At 42.6% G+C, this 12,081-nt stretch overlaps 1 protein-coding gene across 2 annotated transcripts in view; it reads right to left on the minus strand.

Moving 5' to 3' along the window:
- The window catches only part of SNX6 (sorting nexin 6), a 69,525-nt gene extending 62,897 nt beyond the window's left edge, over window positions 1-6,628 (minus strand). For both annotated transcript variants that reach the window (XM_054716530.1, XM_054716529.1), the window contains exons 1-2: window positions 6,582-6,628; window positions 6,376-6,423 (exon numbers count right to left, since the gene is read on the minus strand). In XM_054716530.1, the coding sequence (XP_054572505.1) occupies window positions 6,376-6,423; window positions 6,582-6,587 (54 nt within the window). In that variant the 5' untranslated portion in view covers window positions 6,588-6,628. The remainder of the gene's footprint in view (window positions 1-6,375; window positions 6,424-6,581) is intronic.
- Between the last annotated feature and the right edge of the window lie 5,453 nt (window positions 6,629-12,081).

The following is a 12,081-nucleotide window of genomic DNA, read 5'->3' on the forward strand; positions in this document are numbered from 1 at the left end:
TTTCCCTCAGATGCACCAATAAACCTTTCTACAAAAAAGCTAGCCTCACTGTCTTCTCCACATTCTCAGAAGTGCTGTCCTGTGGAGGCCCAAAATGTTTGTCCACCTGAGCATTCAGTCTTCCTGTCTGCTCCAGGACCTGCTCATACACTGCTCTTCTAGTCAAGGTAGCTTTGGTCTCACAAAACCTTCTTCACATACTGAGTACCTAATATCCAAATCCAGCATTTTTCAGTTTTCTTGACCTCTCTGCAGTATTTGCCTTGGTGATCATTCTGGCCACTTCTTCACAACTCATTTTAAAATCCTCACCTGAGGATATTTTTCCATTGATTTTTTTACTCTCTTTTTCCCTTTTTTCAATCCTCGCCTGAGGATATTTTCCCATTGATTTAAGAGGGTGGAAGAGAGAGTGAGACAGAGAGAAATATTGATGTGAGAGAAACATACTGATTGGTTGCCTTTTGCACATGCCCTGACCAGGGCCTGGGCCAGGGAGGAGCCTACAACTGAGGTACCTGCCCTTGACCAGAATTGAACCCAGGATGCTTCAGTCTGCAGGCCAATGCTCTATCTACTGAGCCAAACTGGCCAGGGCAGCCATTCTTTTTTTTTTTTTTTTTAAATTATATTTTTATTGATTTCAGGAAGAAAGAGGGAGATAGAAACATCAACGATGAGAGAATCATTGATTGGCTGCCTCCTGTACACCCCATACTGGGGATCGTGCCCTGACTGGGAATCGAACTGTGACCTCCTGGCTCAACCACTGAGCCATGCCAACTGGGCAGGGCAGCCATTCTTGACTAATAACTCCTAAATTATTATCTTCAACTCAGACCTCTTATTTTAAGTTCCCAATCATAATTTCAAGTTACCAACCAGATATATCCACCTGGGTGTTTTCACTTATTAAACAACCTAGTGTCTTCGATGTGCCAGCCACTGTCCTAGGTGCTAGGAATAGAGCAATGAAAAGACACAATCCTCACCCATACAGACCTGACATTCTTGTTTAGCAGGTAAGAGATTAGATGCCTCATAGGCACTTGAAAGCTAACATATCTGAAATCAAACTTATTATCTATCTCCTAACTCTGTTCTTCTATATATATTCATTTTCTCCTTCTCCTCTGCCCAGCCCATGTATTTATTTAGTCATGATGCCTTGTCAATTCTATCTCCTAAATATCTCTTTGTTATGTGCCCCCCCACCCCCCATTCTCTCTTCCACTGCCTTATTTCCACCTCATTTGGACTACTGAAATGATCTATTGTCTGGTTTCCGAAAGGAGTCAATCCCCCCCCCCCCTGCTCCCCCCAAATATCAGAGTATTTACAATGCTAATTTCACCTGGGTATAGGTCTTTCCCAGGTTAAAATCCTTCAGGACTTCCCATTGCTTGGAGCCTTTATCATTATGTACTTTACACTCTACTTGTAATATCCATATCTACCCTGCTTCCGGTAAGAACAAGTGCTCCAGGTGGGACCAAATTATCTACATATGTTAGCAAGTTTTCCCACAAAATTCCTGATCGAATTTAAGGATTAGCTTCTTTAGGTGATGGCATAGTGGTTACCCCAGGACTTAAGAGTTAGGCTGCCTGAGTTTGAATCCAGCTCATACTGGCTATGTGACCTTGGGCAAGCTAATTATGAACCCCAGTTTTACTTCCAAAATAGGAATAATAGTAGCAGCTACTTCACAGGGATGAGAATTGAATCAATATATTAAAGTCCCTGGCAAGCAGTAAATGTTATATCGTATGTAGTTATCATTAGATCTTCACTACTCCCCCTTCAACAAAGTTAAGCACTTTCTCGTAAGTTCCTCATTACACCGATGGTCTCAGGGCAAAAACTTTCTCCTTTTCTCTGCCAACATTCATCTTCTTATCCTCTGCCAACACAATCTATGTCACATTTTTACCTAAAATAACTATCAATAAATGTGGAATGTGTTCAAGCTAAATGCTGTGCAGGTACAAAAGAAAATGTAGATATCTGGACCAAGTCTTGAAAGATAAATCAAATATCAAGTGGGGAAAAAAAGGGGTAAGGAAAAAAATAAAGCACTCCACAACACTGAAAAGCATGCATAAAGCAGGCATTAAAGTGTAGACAACCCTGGTGGGATAGCTCAGTTGGTTCAAGCACCGTCCTGACGCGCCAGGGTGTGGGTTTGATCCCAGGTCAGGGCACATACAAGAATCAACCAATGAATGCATAAATAAGTAGAACAACAAAAATCAATGTTTCTCTCCCTCTCCTTTCCTCTTTCTAAAACCAGTAAAAAAATAAAAATAAAATCAATCAATAAAAAAATTAAAAAAAAAAAAAAAAGTAGACCAAAAACAAGAAAGTGCAGTCCTAGCTGTTTTGGCTCAGTGGATAGAGCGTCAGCCTATGGATTGAAGGGTCCTGGGTTCATTTTCGATCAAGGGCACATACCCGGGTTTCGGGCTTGGTTCCCAGTAGGGAGTGTGCAGGAGGCAGCCAATCAATATTCTCTCTCATCAGTGATGTTTCTCTCTCTCTCTCCCTTCCTCTCCGAAATCAATAAAAATATATTCAAAACAAAACCAAAAAACAATAAAGTACAGAGAAAGATGCTTGGGCAGTGACAAGTAGATGAGACTATGCCTAGAGTGTGTGTATCTGGAGGGACATACTGAGAAATGAAGCCAGCCTTAAAGGGTTATGAATGGTGTTTAATGCTAGCCTAAGGAGTTTGGATCTTGTTGCAACAAGAATTGGGTCCACGTTTTTTGGCTAGTGGTGCTATGTGATTTAATTATTTTAGTTAGGTAACTAGAAGTAATGTGAAGGCTGGATTGTAAAGTAGTAAGACTGCAGACAGACCAATGACAGGTACTGCCACAATCCAGGCAAGAAATAGCAGAGACCGTCACTGGGGCCATGCAAATGAAAGATAGGACACACAACATTTGGAAGATAGGATACACAACATTTCAGAGGTGAAATTAACTCGTCTCAGTGACTGTTCTGATATGGAGATGGAGGATATGGTTCAGATTTCTTGCCTGCATGATTGGAAAATGATGACATTATGAAGAAATACAGAGGGAGGAACAAAGCTAGGAGTCCAGGAGAGGTGCAGATACTCCACCTGAAGTAATTTTGAAACAATAAACATATTAAATTCAAATTAAGTGCTAAGAGAATTATGTCATCACACAGGCATCCACTGCTTTTATTTAACAAGCACATCAGAGCAAATGTGTCAAGTTCAAAGGGCTCATTTCTTTACTATATAATGTTAAATTTAAAAGGCCTTCATTTGTGAAAAATCAAAAATTCCCTATTATGTAGAGCTGTGGCTAAAAAAATTCATGTATTTTTAAAGTCTTTTTTTGAGTTTCTACAAAACAGTATTTTCTTATGACTGTAAGATTCTCTTCTATTTCAAATATCATGATGAAAATTCAAGGCTGCTTAAAAATATATTTAAAAACTTTAATTTTGCCTTCTTGCAGCTCTGTATGAAATGCTTACATTATTATTTTTGAATCTGTGATGTCCCCTCTGCAATTTGTATCAAATATGCACTTCATGCTTTTTCTCTATCAAGACTATTAAAAGGCTGAACAAGGTAATCCAAACCATAGGTGTAATGTCTAAAAATTCTGGTTATGGCAATCTATTTCTATCAGAACAAGTACAACACAAAGAACTTTAAAAGGCTACATAGTTCTATTCCTGAAATGAGGAAACAGCAGGATAACTTTATGCAGCTATAATCAAACTTCAGTGCACAATGGAATCTTCTTGGGTTCTTGTTTAAAAAGTAGTTTTCTGTCCTTCTCCCCCCTTAAGAGACTGACTTACTTATGAGGGCACAGACCCAGAAACTTGTTTTTCAAACACCCTAGGCCAGTGGTCGGCAAACTCATTAGTCAACAGAGCCAAATATCAACAGTACAACAATTGAAATTGCTTTTGAGAGCCAAATTTTTTAAAGTTAAACTTCTTCTAACGCCACTTCTTCAAAATAGACTCGCCCAGGCCGTGGTATTTTGTGGAAGAGCCACACTCAAGGTGCCAAAGAGCCGCATGTGGCTTGCGAGCCGCAGTTTGCCGACCACGGCCCTAGGCGATTCTGATGCAAGTGTTTCAAGGCCACTTTGAGAAATACATGCACTGTGTCTGATGTCAGAAACATGGGTTTGAAGTCCACCTCTCCCCCTCCTATCCTGGCCATGTGACCTGAGACTACTTACTTTCTCTAAGGTTCAGATTTCTCATCCGTCAAAGGGGAATACTAAAAGCTTCACAAGGATAAATGAGATAATATAATGAGACAATGCCTCGACAGTGCTTTAACTCAGTACCCAACTATTATTATTATTGTTATGCTTTATCAATTCCACAGGACAAAAATAAGGAAGAACTGGACATACATCCATATTTATCATGGCATTATAAGTGCTTTCTAATTCATGGTAATGTTTTTCTATTTTCATCTACAAGATTCTACGAGAGCTGAAACCGGTTTGGCTCCGTGGATAGAGCGTCGGCCTGGGGACTGAAGGGTCCCAGGTTCGATTCCGGTCAAGGGCATGTACCTTGGTTGCGGGCACATCCCCGGTAGGGGGTGTGCAGGAGGCAGCTGATCGATGTTTCTAACTCTCTATCTCTCTCCTTTCCTCTCTGTAAAAAAATCAATAAAATATATTTTAAAAAAAAAAAAGATTCTACGAGAGCCTCTTGGTCAGGCATGCTCTTTGTCCTCCTCTACCTTTAATTTTATAATACATGAAAAAAGTTTTTGGACACATTACTTAAGTGGTTCCAGTTCTATAGGCAAATCTTACCAAAGGCTAAAGCCAGGAACACAAATATACACTGTAAAATACTCTACATCAATATAAATACTAAAAAAATTGAAACTTTTACTGCACATTAGTCAGATTTTTACAAGGAGGCAATTCGTTTGCTTTTCCTGGTAGACCACAAAAATATGATGAAGTTGTTATCTAAAGAAGTAAAAGGCCATATACTTTATATTTGAAAACAGTCCCGTAGGGCACATGCCAGGGTTGCAGGCTCCATCCCCAGCAGGGGGCGTGCAGGAGGCAGTCAATGAATATTTGATGCACAGATGTTTCCATCTCTCTCCCTCCTCTCCCTTCCTCTGGCTCTAAAATACAAACATATTTAAAAAAAAAAATCCATTATATAAGTGGTCATCTAACTCCACTATCTTATCCCAGAAGATACATATACACATTTACACACACATTTTAAAATTAATCAAACTACAATTTTTAGAAATAACCAGAAATCCTATATGAGGCTTTTGCACGAAAAGTTTTAAATGAATCTTTTGTGTAAACTGAGAAATGTATTAATTCATCATCTATCAAATAAAAGTATGCAGCACCTTCTGCATGTCTTATCATTCAAAAGCTTTATAAAGGCCATCAGCGAATGCTACCTACTATTAACAAAACACCAATAATATCCTGAAAATATTTTATCACCTGCCAAAAATCGACTAACAGATGTGGTCTCTCACATTACCTAAGATGAATAAGTAAAATCAAAATGGAAAACTAAAGTGCAGGCTCTGTTAAATGCGAGTGAACCGCGGAACCTTGCTGAGTTGCAATCATCATATATCAATATTTTTCAAGTGTTCACGTGTACAAGGCACTATGAAGGTTACCACCACCCTTCAGCAAAGGCAAGTGGGGGGGAGAGAACGGTAGGGAGAAATCGGAACCCTGAAGGTCCTTTCTGAAGTGGAATGCAATTCACTTCAAAACAAGGTTAACTTTGAAAAGGGTGTATTTTTTTGGACATTAAGAAAAGTGCTACAAGCACTCTGCAAAATCTGGTAGGACAGTGGGAAAAGAGTTCAGATTCCGTGACGGTAGCATCCCTCGCAAAGAATAATTTGGAACAAGCCCGTACTATTTATTACCTATTTTAGAGAGAAAGAAGGTGGGCGGGAGCGGGTTTAAGAGGTCCACACGGGGAAAATGAGGGTGCCGCCAGGAAGGTCTGAGCATGGGTTTTCAGAGCCCCCCAAAGTGGCGCGGGGGAGGGGGAGTCCAGCTCCGACCTCCCAATTCCTCACCTCCGCCCCGACCCGGGAGGGGGAGGAGGGCCGCTGCAGGGTCTGAGTCGGGGCGGGGACCAGCAAGGGGCTGCGGGTCCCTAGGAAATCAGGACCGGGCGTCCCCGAGGGAGGAAGGGCTGCAGAAGGGCGGGGCGCGGAGTGGCGAGGAAACTGAAAGGAGGCCGGCGAGGAAGGGGTGGCGCGCGATCCAGGACCCTTCCGCGTCCCACACCCCAGGGCCACGGCGCGGGGAGGAAGGGTCCCGCGGACGAGGAGGCAGAACTTACTCCGCGGTCCTCCTCCGAGAGGAAGTCGGGGCCGTCGTCCAGGCCTTCCTGCGAGGTCGGAGGGGCCCGGCGCGCCCGGGGAGAGGACGGAGTGAGGGAGACACAAAGGGAGACATTAGTGCCAGGCCGGCGGGGCCCCCAAGCCCGCCCCGCGCCCACGGCCCCCGCCGCGCGCCGGGGGCTCCGCGCCGCTAGAGAACACCCACCATCATGGCTGCTCCGAGGCGAGGGCCAGCGCAGGCGCGCTCCGCACCGCGGGGCCGGAGGGAGATCCACGGCGGCGGGAGGGGCGGGGCTACTCGCGGGGCGGGGCCTCTGAGCAGCCCCGCCCACCCGGCGCCGGGGCAGGGGTCTGCAAGCCGGGAAGCAGGGAGGCGGGGCTTTCTGCCAGAGGTCGGGGACTCACTTGGCGGGGGACAGACAGCTGGAGGATGGCGGGCTCCGGCCCGGGAAGGACTGAAGGCCCGTGGCGGAGCTGTCCAGTTCTCTTTCCCCGAGGGCTGTGGCGAAAAACCAAGCAAGCGTCCTCCGCCCTCCGGAAGCCGCAATAAATCATCTAATCTTTGTCTTGTGCCACAGGATAATTAATCACAATTAATATTTTTGCCGGAGAAGTTGTGGGAACCAAGGGCCTTAACACAGTCAGCAGTCAGGCTGTAATCAAGTTTTTACTGCTGGCAAGGTAATAAATAACTACCTGAGAGGTCGGGGCGCTAATGGTTGAGCATTATTAAAAATGAGCACTGCTTTCCTTTATACCAAGAAATGTCCCACACCTACTCCAGCTGTCCGGCTGTGTAGTATCACACGGGTGTCCACAGGCACCTCAAATAACAAGGCAAAACCCTGCCTTAACATCGGACCACTTTACCTATATACCCACACAAGCAATCCTGTGCTTCCATTCAATTAATGGCATCTTTAGATGTTAAAGCTAGAAACCTCAAAGTCCAATTCAGATCCTGCCTCTTTTCATTACACTATCTAGTAACCAAATGCTATTGTTTCTGTAATTGATTATCTGCTGTTAGTCAAACTGGTCCCATTTCTCCCCACAAAGTCCTTCCACAGCAATTACCCTCAGCATATCTGAGATGGAAAAGGTTGAAAATAGTTGGCTTAGAGTCTAAACCTTAGACCAGTCAGGAATTATTGCTTGGAATGGGATGGGGGCTAGCCTCCCCAAACCACAAGGCTTCTTGGAAGAATGTGGACACCTGAGTAAAACTGGAGATTCCAGGAAGGAGACAAAGGGAAATTGATGTGGGGGAAAAAGCCATCAGTGTCTCTATAATAGCAATCAACAAAGACATGTTCTCTAACACTAAATCTGTTAGGTACAATGCTATGCTCTGACAAAATGAATCACTGATAATCCACTAGTTAGAGATAATCATCTGTTGCCTTTTTTTTTTTTTAAATCTGAGAAAGCTTGTTTATTTTTCTTGCTGTAATGGAACAACATATTCCATCAAATTATCCAAGGAAATCCAGATAATTATCCATTTCTTCAAGGTTTTAAATACATTTTGAAAGACCACAGAAGGATAAACATTATGCCACTTTAATAACTTTCTCCCTCTATACTTAAGGAATTCAAGTACAGAAATAAACTGCAGTGCTGAGGTAACATTGCAACCTTCTCCCAACATGACTACATAGGTGCTTAAGGTTAAATGTGACTATTGCTGTGAGGTTTCAAGCTACGTGATGAACCAATACCACGTCACATTTAGACCAAAAGCAGGACATTTAGACCAAATGCACGTGAAAGGAATATTTTCAATATATGAATATGTAAGTGTGTGTGTGTGTGTGTGTGTGTGTGTGTGTGTGTGTGTGTGTAGGGAAAGGTTGATTGAACCACACTGATAACAGAAAGTTAGAAGCCAGCCATTGTTGGAAATACAGAAACATACACAGTCTTTGTGCTCAAAGTCTTCAGGGGAATTTCTTCTGTAATTTCATCCATTTGAGTCTCATTCAGAAACAGCTTTAGCTTCCTGCTGCGAAGGGCAAACATCTTGGCTGCTTCACACAGAAGACCGTCATAGGTGAGTCCATTCTGCCCAAGTGGGTTTTCCAGCAGGAGGGTGCCCCCTGTTCCCATTAAACACTCCTGTGGGTTTGCATTCGGGAGCTGTAGGTTGATATGCTGACAGCGAAGAGTACTAGGACTGTCAATCACAGAGGGAGCTGGTCCTGCAGTCACACACAGCATCTTTCCCCTAAGACTCAGTAAGTCGGTTTGGTTTTGTATTTCTGTTTCCCCGTGGAAGAGCGCCAGCTCTGTATTTTTCACACCAAAAATGCTAGTAACAACACTCTTCAGCTTTAGGAGGTCTAACCGATCATCGCCTTTTGGGTTTTCCAGAAGCAGTACTCCACCTTGCTCACTGCCATTTGCACAAATGTGAAGATTGACATATGCACAAGCAGGGCCAGGTGTGGAGGATCTCCTGGTGAGTGTAATTTCCAGGTCAGACCCCTTTAACTGCATTTTTTCTAGAATAAGGATTTTATCTGGTGTTAGGGACTGGATATGGTTTCAAGGAAGCCTTTATGGTGGCAAATATGAACTCCATGTGGCTTTCAATAATGGTGCTCAGATAATTTCCTTCAGACTTTGCTGTGTAATAAACTGTTATTTCATCAGTGGGAACCAGATTGCACTTTTTGCGAAGTTTCTGGATGCGACTAATGACTTCCCGAGCCACCATCTGTTGCTTTTGAAAGCTCTTTATATATTAAGAATAAAATCCCTTATTAGGTTTGATAAAGATATTTTTAAGTAACTTTGCCTTTTAATTTTAGGTTATGATGTATTGACATGCGCAAGTTATATATATTGATTTCAGAGAGTAAGGGAGAGGGAGAAAGGGATAGAAACATCAATGATGAGAGATAACCATTGATCGGCTGTCTTCTGCACACCCCACACTGGGGATCAAGCCCGCAGCCCAGGCATGTGCCCTGACTGGGAATCGAACCCTGACCTCCTGGTTCATAGGTTGATCCTCAACCACTGTGCTATGCCGCTTGGGCCGCAAGTTTTAAATTTAATGTACTTAGATCTATCTGTCTTTTTGTCCTTTAGGCTTCTATTTTAGTGATAATGCCAAGAAAGACCCAGACTATCTCAAGATTACATACTAGTAAATATCCACAATTTTTCTACTAAGTTATTAGATTGAAAGTTATTGATTTCGGTTAATGAACCAAATCAGATGAACAAAACAGATTTGTTAATTTCTTTGCTCCTTGATCCTCCCCCATAAATTAGGAGTTAAAAAAAGCAAGCCAGCCCAGTGGGCATGGCTCATAGGTTGAGCTTCCATCTATGAACCAGGAGGTCAGTTCCACTCCTGGTCAAGGGCACATACCTGGGTTTCAGGCTTGATCCCCAGTCAGGGGCATGCAGGAAGCAGCCGTTCAATGATTCTCATCATTGATGTTTCTATCTTTCTCTCCCTTCCTCCCTGAAATCAATAAAATATATATTTTTAAAAAGCAAGGCATACTTTATTAAAATGTATCAATAAGCAAACAAGCAACACAGATACCATATATATAGGTAAAAAAAATGATGTCTCAGCAGATTGAGGTGGAAAGGCTAAAAATTCAGAGATAAAAATTACTCTTAAGAGAAACAATCAACTCCCACTTCTCTGGGAATCAGCACCAATGGTGAATCAGCACCAATGGTGAATCAGCTAGTCTTGACCGTGGTGTCTGAGGACCAGGAGAAGAAGTGACATGACTTCTACAGATCCCAGGGCATGTGCAGATTAATTGATTAATATCAATAACTCTAACCTATTTGGAAGCCAAAGATTATTGAACTAAAGTCTAGCATATTTCCTTTTTCTTATTTTTAACATGAGTTTCTAAAGGGAGAGACGTAGAGGACAATTTAATTTGCTCTATGCCTAGAACATTAGCAACGCATATGTTAAATTTTCTTTTTTTAAAAAATAAATCTTTATTGTTCAGATTATTACAGGTGTTCCTCTTTTTTTTGCCCCATAGCTCCCTTCCACCTGATTCCCCACCCCACCCCATGCCCTTACCCCCCGCCACTGTCTTCATCCATAGGTGTAAGACTTTTGTCCAATCTCTTCCCACAACCCTCAGACCCCCTTCTCCCTGAGAATTGTCAGTCCACTCCCTTTCTATGTCCCTGATTCCATTATATTCACCAGTCCATTCTGTTCTTCAGACTTTTTATTCACTTCATTTTTAGATTCACTTGTTGGTAGGTATGTATTTGATGTCTTTTTGTTGTTCATAATTTTTATCTTTACCTTTTTCTTCTTCTTCCTCTTCTTAAAGAATACCCTTCAGCATTTCATGTAATCCTGGTTTGGTGGTGATGAACTCCTTTAGCTTTTTCTTGTCTGTGAAGCTCTTTATCTGACCTTTAATTCTGAATGATAGCTTTGCTGGGTAGAGTAATCTTGGGTGTAGGTTCTTGCTGTTCATCACTTTGAATATTTCTTGCCACTCCCTTCTGGCCTGCATAGTTTCTGTTGAGAAATCAGCTGACAGTCATATGGGTACTCCCTTGTAGGTAACTAACTGTTTTTCTCTTGCTGCTTTCAGGATTCTCTCTTTGTCTTTTGCCCGTGGCATTTTAATTATGATGTGTCTTGTTGTGGTCCTCTTTGGATTCCTCTCGTTTGGGGTTCTGTGTGCTTCCTGAACTTGTAAGTCTATTTCTTTCACCAGGTGGGGAAAGTTTTCTGTCATTATTTCTTCTAATAGGTCTTCAATATTTTGCTCTCTCTCTTCTTCTGGCACCCCAAAAATTCGGATGTTGATATGCTTAAAGTTGTCCCAGAGGCTCCTTACACTATCTTCATATTTTTGGATCCTTTTTTCTTTTTGTTTTTCTGGTTGGGTGTTTTTTGTTTCCTCATATTTCAGATCTTTGGTTTGATTCTTGGGGTACATTGATCTACAGTTGAGTTTCTGTATATTCTTTATTTCAGACAGTATATGCTTAATTTCTGACTGGTCCTTTTCCATTTTTTGGGCATTCTCATTAAGGTCCTTGAAGGTCTCATCAAGTTTCTCAGCAGTTTTTAGAAGATTCTTGAGTAACCTTATAAATGTGGTTTTGAACTCTATGTCGTCCCGTAGTTTGCTTTCCTCCATTTCTTTCATTTGTGACATGTTTTTGTGTCTCCGCATTTTGGCTGCTTCCCTGTGTTGATGGAGCGGCTTTGTGTGGTAGGTGACCTATAGGGGCCAGTAGCTCAGCCTCCCCAATCACCTGAGGTGGACGGTCTTGGTACACCCCTTTGTGGGCTGAGTGCAAAGTCTTGGTGTAGTTAAGCCTTGATTGTTGTTGGTACACTGGGAGGAATTGTCTTCCAGGCCAATTGGCTGTGGGGACCCGCTGTGTTTATAATGGAAGAACTGCTGCGCTGGAGACACGTTTATGGAGCAGGACTTGTTTCAGTGGGGCTTTGATGCTCACTGAGTCTGCCTCTTGAATGTGTCACTTATGGATGTGAGGAGTTGAAATCTGTGTCTCACACTGACCACTAGGTACACTGGCTTCTGGATCTCCAATGGGGTACAGGTCAGCTACTGTCTGAGGTCACCCTGCAGGAGTTACAGCGAGAACTACAGTCCTCTCCTCCCTGCTTGGGATTTGTAGATTATGGAGCTGTCTGAACTGGTTTGCAAGTTTGCTAGGTT

Source organism: Eptesicus fuscus, chromosome 5 (genome assembly GCF_027574615.1).
Source record: "Eptesicus fuscus isolate TK198812 chromosome 5, DD_ASM_mEF_20220401, whole genome shotgun sequence".
Taxonomy (NCBI): domain Eukaryota; kingdom Metazoa; phylum Chordata; class Mammalia; order Chiroptera; family Vespertilionidae; genus Eptesicus; species Eptesicus fuscus.